Here is a 16,688-nt window from a genome sequence, read left to right as displayed (position 1 = left end):
TATACTCTAGTATTATTGCATTAGCATAGTATTTAAGAATGTTTTTCTTCTGAAATTGAGCTCCTGCAATCATGTCATTTCCATTGTGGCTGTAAAGATCTGGCAAAAGCAAGTAAATGTTTTTGGACAAAATTTTTAGTTTTTACTGTTTTCACAGTTAAAGCAGTGGTAATCAAACCCCATGCCTCAATTAAAAACTTAAAAGATGGGCACACCTCAAACTGATACCTAATCTTTATTAGCAAACACATTTGTCTCCTCATAAATAAATCTTACCCCTAACAGTTGAGCACCAAACAGTCAAACAACATTGATATAATAAGCATTTTTTTTTAATTAGAAGTGCTCATTTCTTTCAAGCTTTGTCATCATGTAAAATCAATGAAGTATTAAATCCACAATCCAGGTCGCAACAGTCCATAGCAACTCAATTCAAAACTGCATTTTTTTTATTTTAAGAAACCAAAAACAAACAGCAGTTAGAGGTAAAGTGTCAAATCCATTACACACTCAAAACAAAAAAAAAACATGGTCAGTATTTAAAATTAAAAAAACAGAAGTATCAAAAAGTTATCGAAGGAGGAATGAGTGAAAGGGCGACAAAATAAAACCAAGCACATAAAACCTTTTTGGATAGAAATAACAAATATCTTTGACTTTTACAGGCTTTAAGACTTTCCAACATGTAGCCTAGGATAGCTCTCATCAACAGTTATTTGTATTTGTGTTATTGTGGATAAACCGTGAAGATGATGGTGCTACGACTTTATATCAGACCCCTTGTTTTCGATAACAAAGATCTAATATGCTTACACTCTTGATACTTTAACCATTTATTTATTTTGCCATTTACAGTAACAAGAAAAGAATATACAAAAAATACAGTGGAACCTCCAAAGTGAAAATGACTGTTCCGGGGTCAAAATGTCACCATTATATAACCTTTATTAGATCCAGCAGTACTCAGCCATGACAAGATATTTTAGGGGTCATACCGTCACCTAGTGGCATTTTACAGGTATTGCATTGTAAGTGTACAGTGGTCCCTCAGACATGACCACACAAAGCATGATTCATTCATTCATTCATTTTCTACCGCTTTTCCTCACGAGGGTCGCGGGGGTGCTGGAGCCTATCCCAGCTGTCTTCAGGCGAGAGGCGGGGTACACACCCTGGACTGGTCGCCAGCCAATCACAGGGCACATATAGACAAAACCATTCACACTCACATTCATACCTATGGACAATTTGAAGTCGCCAATTAACCTAGCATGTTTTTGGAATGTGGGAGGAAACCGGAGTACCTGGAGAAAACCCACGCATGCACGGGGAGAACATGCAAACTCCACACAGAGATGGCCGAGGGTGGAATTGAACCCTGGTCTCCTAGCTGTGAGGTCTGCGCGCTAACCACTATATCGCCGTGCCGCCCAAGCATGATTCAATATTATTATTTTTAATTCTGGTATTTTTTAGTAGTATTAGAAAAAACGCAATATATTGAAGAAGCGATCTTCGAACCGTAACGGCTGCAAATGGTGTTGACTATTCTTCTATGGTTATTATCGCATTTTCCTGCTAGGCTGTTAGTGTGGTTTCGACTTTGGAGGTTCCACTTTAGCAATATAGTAATTAGCTCCTCAATCAGAATGGGTACTCCTTCTGTTGCAAGGATTTAGAACAATCAAATTTGTGCTGTATGGACAAAAATGTTGCGACACACATTGATTAAACGTGTTAATCAATTAAGCTTAAACAGCAAACTCTTGACCTCGGGTGTCCCAATACTTTTGTCCGGGTGATGTATTTGTCCTGTACACTGAGGAGGCCCACGTCAGCAGTTTCAACAATCAGCATTGAAAAGTGTTTCAAGTGAGTGCAAACAATCTCCTGATGCGTTTGGGTGACAGGGTCATGTGACATGTGATTGATGGCCGGGGGGGTGGGCTGATCGGTGGCGAGGACGGAGGAAGTCACACGCTATTTTTGACAGTAAGAAGTAATCATAGCAGCGTTCAGTAATCTCATGACTTAGTATTACTACTACTACTACTAAAGTGGCACACAGTGTCAGTGACAGTACAGTGTCGGCTGATGTGGCCCACTTAGGCAAGAATAACAATGCATATTATCAAATACTAGGGATGGGCATGACCTTTTAGGATATTTTTCCTCATTTTATCAACTGAGGAACAAACTGTTACAAACTATTGTATTTTTAACAATTTTAAAAATGTATTAGGATATTAAGCGAATTGCTATTTATTATGTATATATGTTTTATTATTGGGGCAATATTTACTACATATTATAGGCAAAGACAGCTGGGATAGGCTCCAGCATACTTTCAACCCTAGTGAGGATAAGCGGCATAGAAAATGGATGGATGGAATCTACTTCTCAGTTATGATTAGTATCTATAAAATTGTATTATTATTTATCATTATGACGATGCCCATGCCGAGCAAAAAGCATAGTATATAAAGATATTCACGGATGCGCTGTTACCGTGACGACATATGAAGATAAAACAACAATGTCCGATGTTGCCTTGCTGGTTTCTTTCACCTGAACATTTACAGGTCTGATATTTCACAACAACAAAAAAAAAACAAAAACAAGTGAATTTCACAGCTTAATCTATTTTGTTTTAACTTCCAGGCACAATTGTCTGCATTGGATTCTTCGTGCACAAACCATTAGCTTTGTTGCTAGTATCAAAAGGCTAACGGATGAAGGGTGTAGTAGATAGAAGATAAAAAAAAGGTTTCCAGTTAGAGGCTGAAGACTGCAGTGCCGATAGCGGTGATATTTTGTTGTTGTTAGGGAAGAAAGGATGCTTTTGCTGATGAAGAGGAGAGGTAGCATGTTAGCATGAGAGTGCAAACAGAGGGTGCTCAGTAAGAAATATAGGGGGGGGGCAGGGTAGGAAAGAGAAAGATGGTGAAAAAAAGGCACCACAGATTTGAGATAAATAAAGAGGACGTCCCCCTCCCCACGTCTTTGCGCCGACCAGGAAGTGAGACGATTTCTTCGCTTGGTTAGACACAGTGATGGTGGGGGTCTCTCAGGGTGTGTATATGTGTGTTTGTGTGTGGGGGGGGTTGTGTGTCAAGGCAGCAAGAACCACTTTACAGTTCCTCCACATCTCAGCTGATCAGGGAGCAGCAGAATGGGCGGCGCCCTCAGTATCTGTACATGTCGTAAGTGCTGACCCAAAATGAAGGGAAAACCCAAGAGGGGAACCTGTGCAGGATTTCCTCCAGCTGAGGCGTCCTCTGGTCCTCACCGAAGAAATAGTGAGTAGAGATGGCCACTGAAATAATTCCCTCAGGGCCCGACGGATTGCTGGGCGGCTGGAGATGAACAACAGAAATGGGTTAGTTATATTCATTCATTTATTTTCTACCGTTTTTTTCCTCACAAGGGTCGCGAGGGTGCTGGAGCCAGGGTACACCCTGGACTGGTCGCCAGCCAATCACAGAGCACATATAGACAAACAACCATTCACACTCACATTCATACCTATGGACAATTTGGAGTCCTGTGGGAGGAAACCGGAGTACCCGGAGAAAACCCATGCATGCACGGGGAGAACATGCAAACTCCACACAGAGATGGTGGTCTGCGCGCTAACCACTTGACCACCATGCAGCCCTGACAGATTAATTCTACAATATAATTCCTCCCCTTTTGGGTGGGGTCCCAAAACCCCCAAATCATATAAACACTTGTTTTTGGAATGTGGGAGGAGACCGGAATACCCGGAGAAAACCCACGCATGCACGGGGAGAACATGCAAACTCCCCACAGAGATGGCCAAGGGTGGAATTGAACCCCGGTCTCCTAGCTGCGCGCAAACCACTCGACCGCCGTGCCACCCAAGTTAGTTATATTTTGTTAGTGTATTTCCTTTCATTATGCCCTCTGCTCTAATAGTAAATACTACATATAAAATGTATTTGTGCCCTAACAACTAACCCTTAATAAATGATGGGTACTCTCTGCAGTTGAGTCAATAAATATCCTCCCTTTAACTATAGATACCGTGGCTCAATTGCGCCCAATTAAGCAGAAATTAGATAAATGAAATGTTTGTGTTTGAAATAGTCAAATAAGGAGCTGTGCTTAAATTTAATGCCATGCCCCACTTTAAAGCATAACCGTGGGTTTGAAATACAAAATAAGAATTTCCACAATTACTCCTGACTCCTACTTTACTGCCTTATCATTTACAATACCTGTATTTCAAACCAGAAGGTCCACGTGGGCGCGTCCAAGCCATGTGAATAGAAGACAAAATATTCTCCGCTCACGTCAAACCGGGGCGTGCCATCGCCAAAGGACCATGAGGTGAGGCTGGCTCCTCTACGAGGCATCAAGTAAAGCGACATGTGACTTGGACCTACATTGGACAAACATACAGTTACCATATTGCACGACCGGAGCTGCCTTATTTAAGGACATGACTCTCAAACCTTTGACATCAAAGATCATCTTAATGGTTCCCCACGGCGTCGTCTCCTTGGACACCAGGCTGAACTCCACCGGAGAGCTAGGAGACACTTGAGGAGCAGGGAGATACCAGTTCCTCCTATAAAAAAAGCACAAGGATTAAAAAGAGACATCCAGGTTGACAGTTCAAAGTTCAAACATCACCGACTTGCTGAGGAACTTCACGGGCAGGAACCAAGGGTAGCCGCAAAAGGGGCGATCCTCGCGGCAGTATGTGCGGACGCTGTCGTTGATCTCGGGAATGTGCGGCGTTATGTGCTGGATGCCTGTGTAGTCAAAGCTGTTGATCCACACACCCGAGTCCTGACTCTCCACTCGGCCCTGGAGATCATGGAAGGTCCGCGTCGTGTGCTGCCAACATACAACAAACTTGTCGGATTTTGAACTTTCATTTGTAGACAATGAAGGACAGGATTGTTCCCAAAGACACGGTGCAACAGCGAGATCAACCGCCACCACCAACGACTCATGATAAAGGAAGGTGGTAGTGCTTGATGTCCATGCTGCGTCATGCCTTTAGGAACAGTCACAAGTCGTGTCTTCAATGAAGGTAAAAAGATGAGGTAAAATGTATACCTATCTTTTGTTCTTAATACCTTTATATGTATTTATATGCATTTCAAATTGTTTTGTGCTTGTAACGAGTATCATTGTAACTGCATACCAACATTTATGGCTTTCAGTGAGGTGCGGCAGTGAGATGCGTATATGGCGGCACACCAGGGGGACGTGTCCACATTTTCACTTTGGCGCAATGAAAATTTTCTGACAAAACAGTGCGCCGAAGGTGCGCTGAACGCTCACCAGCTGAGACCTGGTTTCAGGAGTGACGTTCCCCTGACTATACTTTTTATACATTTCTTGGATGCGCTTTTTGTTTTGCATTCTAATGCAATGTCAAGAAGATTGCTTTGGAGCCTCGGGTTCAACATTGCAAATGAATTGCACAAATCAGTGTGTGTGTGTGTGTGTGTGTGTGTTGCAAGGGAACCTGCAAAAAGACCCGCTTGGGCCGTGGGCTGTCGGGGCTTCCCGAATAAGGAAAGAGGAGACTGCAAGACACCAGCAGGAACATGATCGTAAAGATGGATGCCAGGCCCGCCAAGATCCACTTAGTGCTTCGCATCAGGTAGATGAAGTGAATCTGAGAGATGATGGGAGTTACGAGTGGACCAATTTCATCATCGGTTGGTTTGTGGAGGCACACTCACAAAAAAGGAAGAGATCAATATAGTCCCAATGGTAACCATGGCAGCCAGGACCATTTCCGGTGGAATCTCGGTGCCGCTGCGTCCCATGATGGGAGTGAAGATCTCAAACACCACCCAAATGAGGAACATGAAGTGCAGGTAGGGCAAAGCCAGACCGAGCAGGTAGAGGACGCTGTACTTAAATGACGCACCTACACAAACAACACAACAGTAGCAATCAGCTAATACTCCTCTACATCATCATATGAATTTGCATTCAAAGAAAAACATGTTTGCCTCTGTTCTTAAATTCCTTGGCGAGCAGCAGTTTGGTGGCCAGGGGGAAGGCCACCATGAGCATGGGCACGTACGCCGAGCAAAGGCCCCGCTGGGTCAACCACACCAGGCTGCAGCACCACAGCAGCAGGCTCACGTCAAAGTACAGGTCTCCCAGCTCCACCAAGCGCACACCCTAACACACACAACAAACACACACATATAATAAACACACACATATTAGTACAGGCATGTCCAAACCTTTTCCAGCAAAGGCCATATACTGAAAAATGATAGGATGCAAGGACCACTTTGATATTTTGTAAAGCAACAATAGTATAAACTTTGCTGCTATTTGCTCATTTTTCCCCCATTCTTGCTGTTTTTTTTAATTTTCAAAATAGTACCTCTGTCTTCTTAAACAATCTATTCCCATATTTTGACTATTCTAATATTAACTTTTGCTACTTAGCTATTTACTTTTGTGACTAATTAGCCTGTTGGCCACTAAGCTAGTTTGATAATACTGCTACTTACTTATAGCCACTTAGCTAGAGCTGTTAGCGAGCTAATTAGAACTAGTTACTTCGCTAATTAGTTACCTATTCAGTTAGTTAGCTACTTGTAGCTACTTGTGGCTACTTGTGTAGCTACTTAGCTATTTACTTGCTGAACCCGTTTGCGAGTTAATTACCTTCGTTATTTTTCAAGCTTTACTTATTAGTTACACAATTAGAGAGTTTCCTACTTAGCTAATCAGTTAGTCATTTAGGTGTTAGCTTAGCTACTTAGCTAATCAGTTAGCCATTTAGCCAGTTAGGTGTTAGCTTAGCTACTTAGCTAATCAGTTAGCCATTTAGCCAGTTAGGTGTTAGCTTAGTTACTTAGCTAATCAGTTAGTCGTTTAGTCGGTAAGGTATTAAGCTATTTAGTTACTAAATCAAGTTAGTTAGCTACTTAGCCCCCAAGCTAGTTAGTTTGCCACTTACCCTGTTATCTTAGCTACTTAGCTAATCAGTTAGCCATTTATCCAGCTAGGTGTTAGCTTAGCTACTTAGCTAATCAGTTAGCCATTTAGCCAGTTAGGTGTTAGCTTAGCTACTTACCTAATCAGTTAGCCGTTTAGTCAGGAAGGTATTAAGCTATTTAGTTACTAAATCAAGTTAGTTAGCTACTTAGCTCCTGAGCTAGTTAGTTTGAAACTTACCCTGTTACTTGGTTTGTTAGATAATTCACTCGTTAATTAGCCACTTGGAGTTACACAACCGCTTAGCTAAAAAATATTAGCTAAAAAAAATATATATATAATATGTTTGAAGGTGGTGGCGCAAAATAAGAAGCTGTTACCTTTTGTTGCAAATTAAGATGAGGAAATGTATTTACTTTTATTTTATGTTTGGTCAATTGGGGGCAGTGACCCATCAGATCCAGCAGATGGCACCGTGGTGAAAGAAAGCAGCTTGTTGTTGGTTTTACAGGTTTGGGGTGTAATAACAGGTTTGGGGTGAAATAACATTGCTCTGAACATTATCATTTTTTAATTCAATTTATCAGACAGGCGCGTATAAGACTGTTTGAACTTGGCGAAGGTCTTGGTGGATAACTACTTCAGCTCTTTGCCGGTATTAAATAGTGCATTGTTGAGTTCCATGCAGCAAAGACATCATCCCGCTGTTCAATGGAGCTGTTGTTGAATGTCTAGACATGCCTATCTTTTTTAACACACACACACACACACACAATGACAGGGTATGTCCAGGCACCAGCATGAAGGAAGAGGAACCAACAACTGCAGCGCGAGGATCATGTCATGTCATCATGAGTTATCAATGGTTCGCAAAATAATGTGACCGGGTCTTCACCTTGATTGTAACGACAAGGCAATGAAGGAACATTCTGTTGAGGAAGTTATCAGTTATCAGTTATCCGCTCCAGTTAGACCACATTCTTTCAGGCTTCGGTGAAAACGAAAAAGAAAACCATTCGATTTCATTTCATTTCATCTTTCGCCTTAGTTGATGATTGCACTAAACTTCCCTTATTCTTAAGTTTCCTTATCTGTGAAATGACGCCATATTCTTTTGATATTGTATGTTTTTTAAAGATCATTATTTGTAGAAAAAAAAATATTCATTCGTTCATTCATTTTCTACCGCTTTTTCTATTTTGCATTATTATTTTTTTAATTTAAGTGTGTTATACTACACTGATGATCTTTAAAGGGAAAGTCCATTTGTTTATACTAATAAAATAATAATACATTAATTCCTAAATTTGATCGTTTTAAAAGAACAAAAAAGTAAATTATAAATAATAATCGGAGACTAAAGTGAAAATAAAATGAGCATTTTTTTGTTGCTATTATTTTATTCATGCCTTTGTAACCAAAAAATATTATTAAATGAAATAAACAGCACAAAACACTTATTGGCTAAAACCACCAAATTCCAACATTCTACCCCAAACATAATAACCAATAATAAAATTATTAAAAAAATTATTAAATTCTTTAAAATAAAAAACAGCAAAATTGTTATATATTGGGTTAATTACTGGCTCAAATATATATATTTTTTGTTACAAAAATGCAACAAAAATACATTTAAAAAAGCAAAAATTACACATGTTTTGAATAAAACAAATTTTGTAAAAAAGATGCTGAAACGCAATGAATATACTATTGTATTTGTACAACATTATAGGTATTTGTGATTAGTGCAAAACTCCCATTTGTGTGACAAACATGGCGCCATCCTGACTTCACACGCTCCATCAAAGAGAGAAGGACTCACCCCATAGTAGAGGTTCTTGGCCAGCGTGTGCACCAGCACCATCTTCCCTGTGGCGGCGGCTCCGTAGAGACAGACGGAGGCGTAGAAATGGTTGTACCAGAACATGGAGCGCCCTAACAGCGTCACCAGGACAGCCACGATCAGGACCGACAGCAGGGTGACCAACCAGCTGAGCACCACCATGCCTGTGGCACAGGTCAGATCTCGAACATAACGCCCACCTGCGGCAGAATGATGCAAATATTCCCAAAATAGGATATTAATAATAATACTACTATTAATAATAATGACGTGTTTGTCATTATTCAACCAACCCCGGTTTCCAGGCAGAGAGGCTTTCCTGGCCAGGTAGACGAAAGTTGCCAGGGCGACCATGTAGTTGATGATGGTGCCAACACGTGCTGGGTAAGCCACCACGGCCACTCCGAGCACGTCAAAGAACACCATGTTGCCATGGCGATACTCCGAGGAGTCGGCCAGCTTTTCAGACATAAGTAGATGCTTGAGGACGGCCAGGATGTTGTCACCTACAAGCAGGAAGTCATCCACTTAAAATTTATGTCACACCTCAAAAAACAGGTGTAATAGCATTTTACTATGACACGAGTATTCATTATTGTGTACCAGGTTAATACCTGGAAATAAATGGAATATTCATTCTCTACCGCTTTTTACTCACAAGGGTCGCGGGGGTGCTGGAGCCAGCTGTCTACGGGCGAGAGGCGAAGTACACCCTGGACTGGTGGCAAGTCAATCACAGGGCACATATAATCAAACAACCATTCACACTCACATTCATACCTATGGACAATTTGGAGTCGTCAATTAACCTAGCATGTTTTTGGAATGTGGGAGGAAACCGGAGTACCTGGAGAAACCCCACCGGGAGAACATGCAAACTCCACACAGAGATGGCCGAGGGTGGAATTGAACCCTGGTCTCCTAGCTGTGAGGTCTGCACGCTAACCACTTGCCCGCTGTGCCTAAATGAATATTCATTCATTTTCGACCGCTTTCCCTCACGAGGGTCGCGGGGGTGCTGGAGCCTATCCCAGCTGTCTATGGGCAAGAGGCGGGGTACACCCTGGACTGGTGGCCAGCCAATCACAGGGCACATATAATCAAACAACCATTCACACTCACACCTATGGACAATTTGGAGTCGCCAATTAACCTAGCATGTTTTTGGAATGTGGGAGGAAACTGGAGTACCCGGAGAAAACCCACGCATGCACGGGGAGAACATGCAAACTCCACACAGAGATGGCCGAGGGTGGAATTTAACCCTGGTCTCCTAGCTGTGATATCTGCGTGCTAACCACTTGAGCGTCATTTAACACAAAATCCAGGGTGTTAGTATGTTGTGTAAATGCTAACAACTTTATTGGCTATGATAGACAATGCACTTCTATGCATGCCTCCTTGCTTATGAAAAAATATGCAATTCTCTTTGAACAACCCATGAGACAGTGACCTTTGATCCTCCTCTAATGACTGCATTTCCCTACTCTCAATAAAATCAGTGTCATCGCATCAATCATTAAACACATCTTACTCTCCGTTATAACTCACATTGTTAAATAAGGGCCGCCAAAACATTATGAACACCTCCCAGTGTGACTCAGCATGTCATGGAAGGTGGTAGTAGTAGCAGAGAAATGTGGCTTACATGAGAGAGAGGGAGGGTTTATTTTACAGCCTGAGGCCTGCTTTTCCTGCATGCTCGCACGGTTAAAAAGCACAGTAAACACATGCAGGCAAGACAATGTGCTTATTGTTCCTGCAGCGTAAACAGGCGGGTGGCTGGCTGGAAAAAGCGAGGAGGGCTCATGCACAACACTCAGCTCGCAGGGGCTGCCTTCTTCATGCCAGACTAAAAATACTTGCTTCTTCGCTTTCCCTAATAATTCATGTGCACACATGAGATTTCCAGTAGTAGCGAGTAGCGAGTGAGTGAGGAAGGGAGGGAGGGAGGGAGGCGGGGTGTGTTTGTTTTTATAATGCTGACAGACTGGATTGTCTGCTAAGTCGAGCACAATCCTTCCGAGCGCCAGGTAATGGGAGTCGCCGGCAGGTACGCTCGGATGTGCGCATCTTGCATGTGAAGATGGTGAGATTAGAAAAGCGCTGAACGCGCTGAAACAGGAAGCAGGTGCAAAATACTATATCCATATAGTGTGGATATACAGTACATATACATTATCTGCAGTTATTCCTTCGTCGTTTTTAATCACATGACAGGTGTTGTCTGCATACCTGCTCTCTGGATGGAGTCGGTGAGGATTCTGTCCGCCGTGTCGAACTTGGTGTGGTAGATAAAACCGTTCTCGATGAAGGCCAGGTCGATGCCTGCAAAAAGATTGTCTCACTTTACAATAAGGTAGACAAAAGTACAGTAGTAACTGAGGGACTAATGAGCAACTAATGTGTAATTACTCAGGAACTAAAGCACATACATTTTGAGTACTTACTGAGGAACTAATGACACGCTAATTAGTGGTTAGGGAGGTTCCTTCCTCATTAAGTACTGTCATTTTGTTTACCTTATTGTAACGTATGTTTCCAACTGAGCTTAACTAAACACAGAAATATAACATTAAGACTCAAAATGATGGGTTAAACCACATACATCAGCAGTAATAGTTGTAGGTTTTAAATTAAATATGTATATTCATGGCAAATAAATGAAATACAAAACATTATAATCAATTGCACATATCCATGCATCAATTTTTCATGACGCTTAACATGCAAACTCCACACAGAGATGGCCTAGGGTGGAATTGAACTTGGGTCTTCTAGCTGTGAGGCCTGCACGCTAACCACCCGACCTCCTTGCAGCCTGGTAAAATATTAATTCATTCATTTTCTACCGCTTTTTCCTCATGAGGGTCACGGGGGTGCTGGAGCCTATCCCAGCTGTCTTCGGGCGAGAGGCGGGGTACACCCTGGACTGGTGGCCAGCCAATCACAGGGCACATATAGACAAACAACCATTCACACTCAACATTCATACCTATGGACAATTTGGAGTTGAATAAATAGCTATTTGTGTTGTAAACGGCATTACCTGGGATGTTACCAAAGTCCCGATAGATGCGGAAATCCGTGTCGGAGGGAATGACGCCGCTCTGAAAGACCTCCTGACCCACCACAGATGCAAATGGGTGTTTGGCGGCGTGCACGTAAGCCTGGACCAGCCATGGATTCTCTGGACCTGTTGGCACAAAATTGACTGAAGATTAAGAAAAGTTCAGCTACTCTTCTGGTATTATTATTATGAAATGGTATTTTACCTGTCTGAAAAACCACCTCCTTGCCCCCGACGCCCGCAGCCTCGAGGTTAATGAAGGCTCTCACCTGTTTGGCCCACGGGTGCTGAGTGATGAAACCATGACTAGCCTAAAAGAAACAAAGGCTTTTAAAATGGAAGCACCAAAGCATTGCATATACAGACGGATATCTAACTAGGCGCGTTACCTGCAGGACATTTTCCTCAGCGCCATTAAAGAGGAAGATGACGCCGTGCTGGAGAGGAGTAGACTGGTTGGCCAGAGAGTAGAGGACTTCCAGCATGACTGCGCAGCTCACGGCATCGTCACTCGCACCTTAAAAGACAAATAGAGACGTCAAAAACACGTACAAGGAACCATGTTGGTTAAGTGAGTTAAAAGGTGTTTATTTCAATAAATGACAAATAATTCAATTATAGTGATATTGCATCTATTGTACATATTACTATAATATCTTGTTGCATTCATAGACCATACTGTTTATAATTTATATAATCTGCAATAACCATACTCTAGTCACTTCATTGCAATACTGTACATATTACTGTTATTATATATTGTCACATCCATACTGTTTATAATCTGTATAATCTACAATAGCCATATTATAGTCATTTATATCCCTGTACATATCCTCACTGTATTATAGTCATAGCCTGTTAGTTTTTTTTACATAGATCTGTCCATTTTTTTGACATTTACTTACTACTAAGGTACTTATAAAATTGCATTTCTGGTTGGATGCTAACTGCATTTTGTTGCCCTGTACCAGTGACATGAGCAATAACAATAAAGTTGAATCTAATCTAATCTAATCTAATCTAATTATAACTGTTTAACTGTTCAGGGCTGTTTGCATTGACCTAGGACAAATAATACACTACATGGGGATAAAAGGGAGGAGGCCGTGTGTAAAAACATGCCAGGAATGCGCCGACCTGGTTGAGATCCAGCTCCTGTTGCATTGTGTGATGGCGAGGGGGAGAACGAAGGAAAAAGGGCAGGAGGGGGAAGCCGGCCAGACCCATGAGAGGAAAAGAGGTGGGCATGTGATACAGATAGCTTAAGACGGAGGAGCGACAAGAAACGGGTTTAAAAAAAATGGTGACAATCATGTGCTGTGGCTTTGTGGACTGAAGGTTTAATGTCTCTCGGTCTCTCATGTGAGCTGCAAATCCTCTGCTACCCCAACTCCAAAAAACAGCTTGAACACGGTGATCGGTTCGCGGGCCGTATCCAAACACACCACTTTTAATTTAGGCGGGAAAATACAACCAATAATGTGTAAATAATCAAGTCCATCATCGTTATGGTTTGGGGCTGCATGAGTGCTGCACGGCAAACGAGTGATTAGCACACAGGCACACAGACCTCACAGCTAGGAGACCAGGGTTCAATTCCACCCTTGGTCATCTCTGTGTGGAGTTTGCATGTTCTCCCCGTGCATGCGTGGGTTTTCTCCGGGTACTCCGGTTTCCTCCCACATTCCAAAAACATTCCAAATTGTCCATAGGTATGAATGTGAGTGTGAATGGTTGTTTGTCTATATGTGCCCTGTGATTGGCTGGCCACCAGTCCAGGGTGTACCCCGCCTCTCGCCTAAAGACAGCTGGGATAGGCTCCAGCACCCCCCACAACCCTCGTGAGGATAAGCGGTAGAAAATGAATGAATATTCTACCAGGCTGCAAGGAGGTCGGGTGGTTAGCGTGCAGGCGTCACAGCTCCTTGGAACACCGAGGACTCAATTTTGTTTTTTTCAGTGTCTTTAGTAGCTTCCATCCATCCATTTTCTATGCTGTTTATCCTCACTAGGGTGGCAGGTATGCTGGAGCCTATGCCAGCTGACGTAATGCCACTCTGCACTGGTTGTGACATCATCCAAATATAAAAAATATACATGAGAGCTTCACTATTAAATAATATTGCAATAATGCGCAATAAATAAATAATCAATAGAACCCCTTTTTGCGCTTGTATTGTTTGAATATTTCAGCTGTAGCAAAAAATATTTGTGTCAAAGTCACAAAAAAGCTGGTTTGTAGTCAGAAACTCCTATATTCCTGAAACTTACCTGCTGATTACTAAATAACGGAAAAAGGTAGAAACACATTTTTTCCCCCAGATGAAAGATGGGAGTCTAGTCTTTCTTTTGATAGGTTCCGTGTTCATATTTACGTAGAACACAATATTCTGTGTGCTTGGAAAGATCAGTTCTTTGAAAGATGGCTGGTTGTTTTTATTTTGCCCAAGACTTGTAAAAAAATGAATGAAGATATTGTTTAAAAAGAAAAAAATAAACACTGACCTGGACTGTTAGCCACGGTATCAAAGTGACAGTTGGCCAGCATCAGATGCTGCGTGCCGCCTTTGGGTTCCAGACGCACGGCGATGTTGGTGACGCGGTCGTAAAAGCTGGTGAAGCCGCCCAGGAAGTCGATGGAGAAGGAGCCCGTGGGCCGCTGCACGTCCACGGTGAGCTGATGGGGGCCCTGTGCCGTCTCTTGGCGGATCTTCTCAATCTGCTCTAGCAGGTAGACCACGGTCAGGACCTCGTTCTCGTGGCTGCCCACCGGCCGAGGTCCGACACTGGTGATGCGCTCCAGGTGCCATCTGCATGGAGACATGATATCGCGTAAAGTGCATTGATCTGTGTGAGAAATTTCAAGTCAATACCGGGAGTAGTATTCAGTAATAATGACTAAAAAAAACATTGAATTTCAGTTCGAATTCATGGCAATAATCACTGCTCTATGGTTATCGGTACTTTTCTCATGAGATTTGACTTTATAAAGTGCATTGATCTGTGTAAGAAATTTCAAGTCAATACCGGGAGTAGTATTCAGTAATAATTCATTCATTCATTTTCGACCGCTTTTCCTCACGAGGGTCGCGGGGGGTGCTGGAGCCTAGCTGTCTTCGGGCGAGAGGCGGGGTACACCCTGGACTGGTGGCCAGCCAATCACAGGGCACATATAGACAAACAACCATTCACACTCACATTCATACCTATGGACAATTTGGAGTCACCAATTAACCTAGCATGTTTTTGGAATGTGGGAGGAAACCTGAGTACCCGGAGAAAACCCACGCATGCACAGGGAGAACATGCAAACTCCACACAGAGATGACCGAGGATGGATTTGAACCCTGGTCTCCTCGCTGTGAGGTCTGGACGCTAACCACTAGGCCACCGTGCCGCCCTATTCAGTAATAATGACAAAACAAAATATTGAATTTCAGTTCAAATCCATGTCAATAATCACTGTTCTATGGTTATCTGTACTTTTGTCATGAGGTTTGGCTTTATAAGGTGCATTGATCTGTGTGAGAAATTTCAAGTCAATACCGGGAGTAGTATTCAGTAATAATGACAAAAAAATATATTGAATTTCAGTTCGAATCCATGGCAATAATCACTGTTCTATGGTTATCGGTACTTTTCTCATGAGATTTGGCTTTAACAGATGGTTATCCATGCATGCCCTTTTAAATCAAATGCAAAAGCATAACTAATTCTTTTTAATGGAGCAAGTGGTCAAAAATGACTGACTAATCCCTCAGGCCACAACTTTCAACAGCTGACCACCATAATCCTTGCTTCTCCTGAAAAAGAGCCATTTCTACTTCCATTACGCCAAGCCTGCTTATCAGTGTTTTTATATTTGAAAGCAAATGAGTGTCATCATATCGTAGTGACCACAATGTCCATGATTTTTTTGTGCTTTCGTGTCATGGGTCATAAAGAGCAGTGGAAAACTATGAAAGACTGTCAAAACTCTGGTACACCTGCACAATCTGTATAAATACGATATATGACACACCTGAACAACCTATAAAAGAGGCCATTACACAGGATTGTCAATGACTTCCGTTTACCTGGCAGGTGAGGTATCAAGGTATCAAGGGGAATTGATGGGGTAATGGTTTCTAGGAGGGGTCAAACCGGAGGAAAGGTGACTGTGGGACCGTTAGCCGCCGACACCGTGATGGGAGAGGTTCTCTCACACTCACCTGGCTCTCTCCGCGTTGAACTCTGCGCTCGGCTTCCCAATGACGAGCTGCTGGAGCGACAAATGAACGAGTCCCCACAGCAGCAAAATAAACAAGCACACCAGGGAAGTTGCCAGACCCTCTCTCAGCAGGTACAAGCTCACGTCGGGCTTCCTCTTGGGCTCGCCGCCGCTCCAGCCGTTGTCCCAACCGTGCCGGTGGCCCGCCCCTGCATAGCTATTATGTGTCCCCAGTGATGATGGTTTTATTCTCCGGACAGTGGTGTCGCTCTCCATTTTACAGCCAGCGACACATCAGCTTGCAAGCGTCGCTCTCAGGCGTCGCTGCTTTCTTTTCCCCTTCCTGGACGGGCGACGGAAAGAGAGGAGGAACAAACTTCGTGGTGGGCGGGGCCTCTGTCGCGTCACAAAAAGAGGGCAAAAAACGCTTTTTACTACGAAACAAAGCGATAGTTATTTTCTGTCACGTATTTTTGATTGACGACAATGCTGTATGACGACACACACATATATGCTATGCTTTGTTTATAATATAGTATATAAAGTATACGTATATATCGCAGCTTTTGTGTAATAGGTGACAAAGCAATGTGTAATATATACCTCATTAT

At 42.6% G+C, this 16,688-nt stretch overlaps 1 protein-coding gene across 1 annotated transcript; it reads right to left on the bottom strand.

Annotated features, from left to right (window-relative positions):
• Positions 1-198: 198 nt before the first annotated feature.
• On the bottom strand, positions 199-16,555 carry ermp1 (endoplasmic reticulum metallopeptidase 1). Its single transcript, XM_058064375.2, has 15 exons — positions 16,079-16,555; positions 14,373-14,677; positions 12,254-12,381; positions 12,070-12,175; positions 11,844-11,990; positions 11,030-11,122; positions 9,088-9,300; positions 8,774-8,994; positions 6,003-6,177; positions 5,727-5,917; positions 5,507-5,659; positions 4,664-4,866; positions 4,479-4,594; positions 4,242-4,405; positions 199-3,356 (listed from the first exon to the last, which is right to left on the bottom strand). The coding sequence occupies exons 1-15, from the start codon at positions 16,351-16,353 to the stop codon at positions 3,186-3,188; spliced, it is 2,661 nt and encodes an 886-aa protein (XP_057920358.2). The 5' UTR covers positions 16,354-16,555; the 3' UTR covers positions 199-3,185.
• Positions 16,556-16,688: the final 133 nt, after the last annotated feature.

This window comes from Doryrhamphus excisus, linkage group LG10 (genome assembly GCF_037039965.1).
Source record: "Doryrhamphus excisus strain RoL-2023G ecotype Guam linkage group LG10, RoL_Dexc_Guam_v1.1, whole genome shotgun sequence".
NCBI lineage: Eukaryota > Metazoa > Chordata > Actinopteri > Syngnathiformes > Syngnathidae > Doryrhamphus > Doryrhamphus excisus.
The sequence above is the reverse complement of the archived record's forward strand: the minus strand, read 5'-3'. Positions and strand labels throughout refer to the sequence as shown.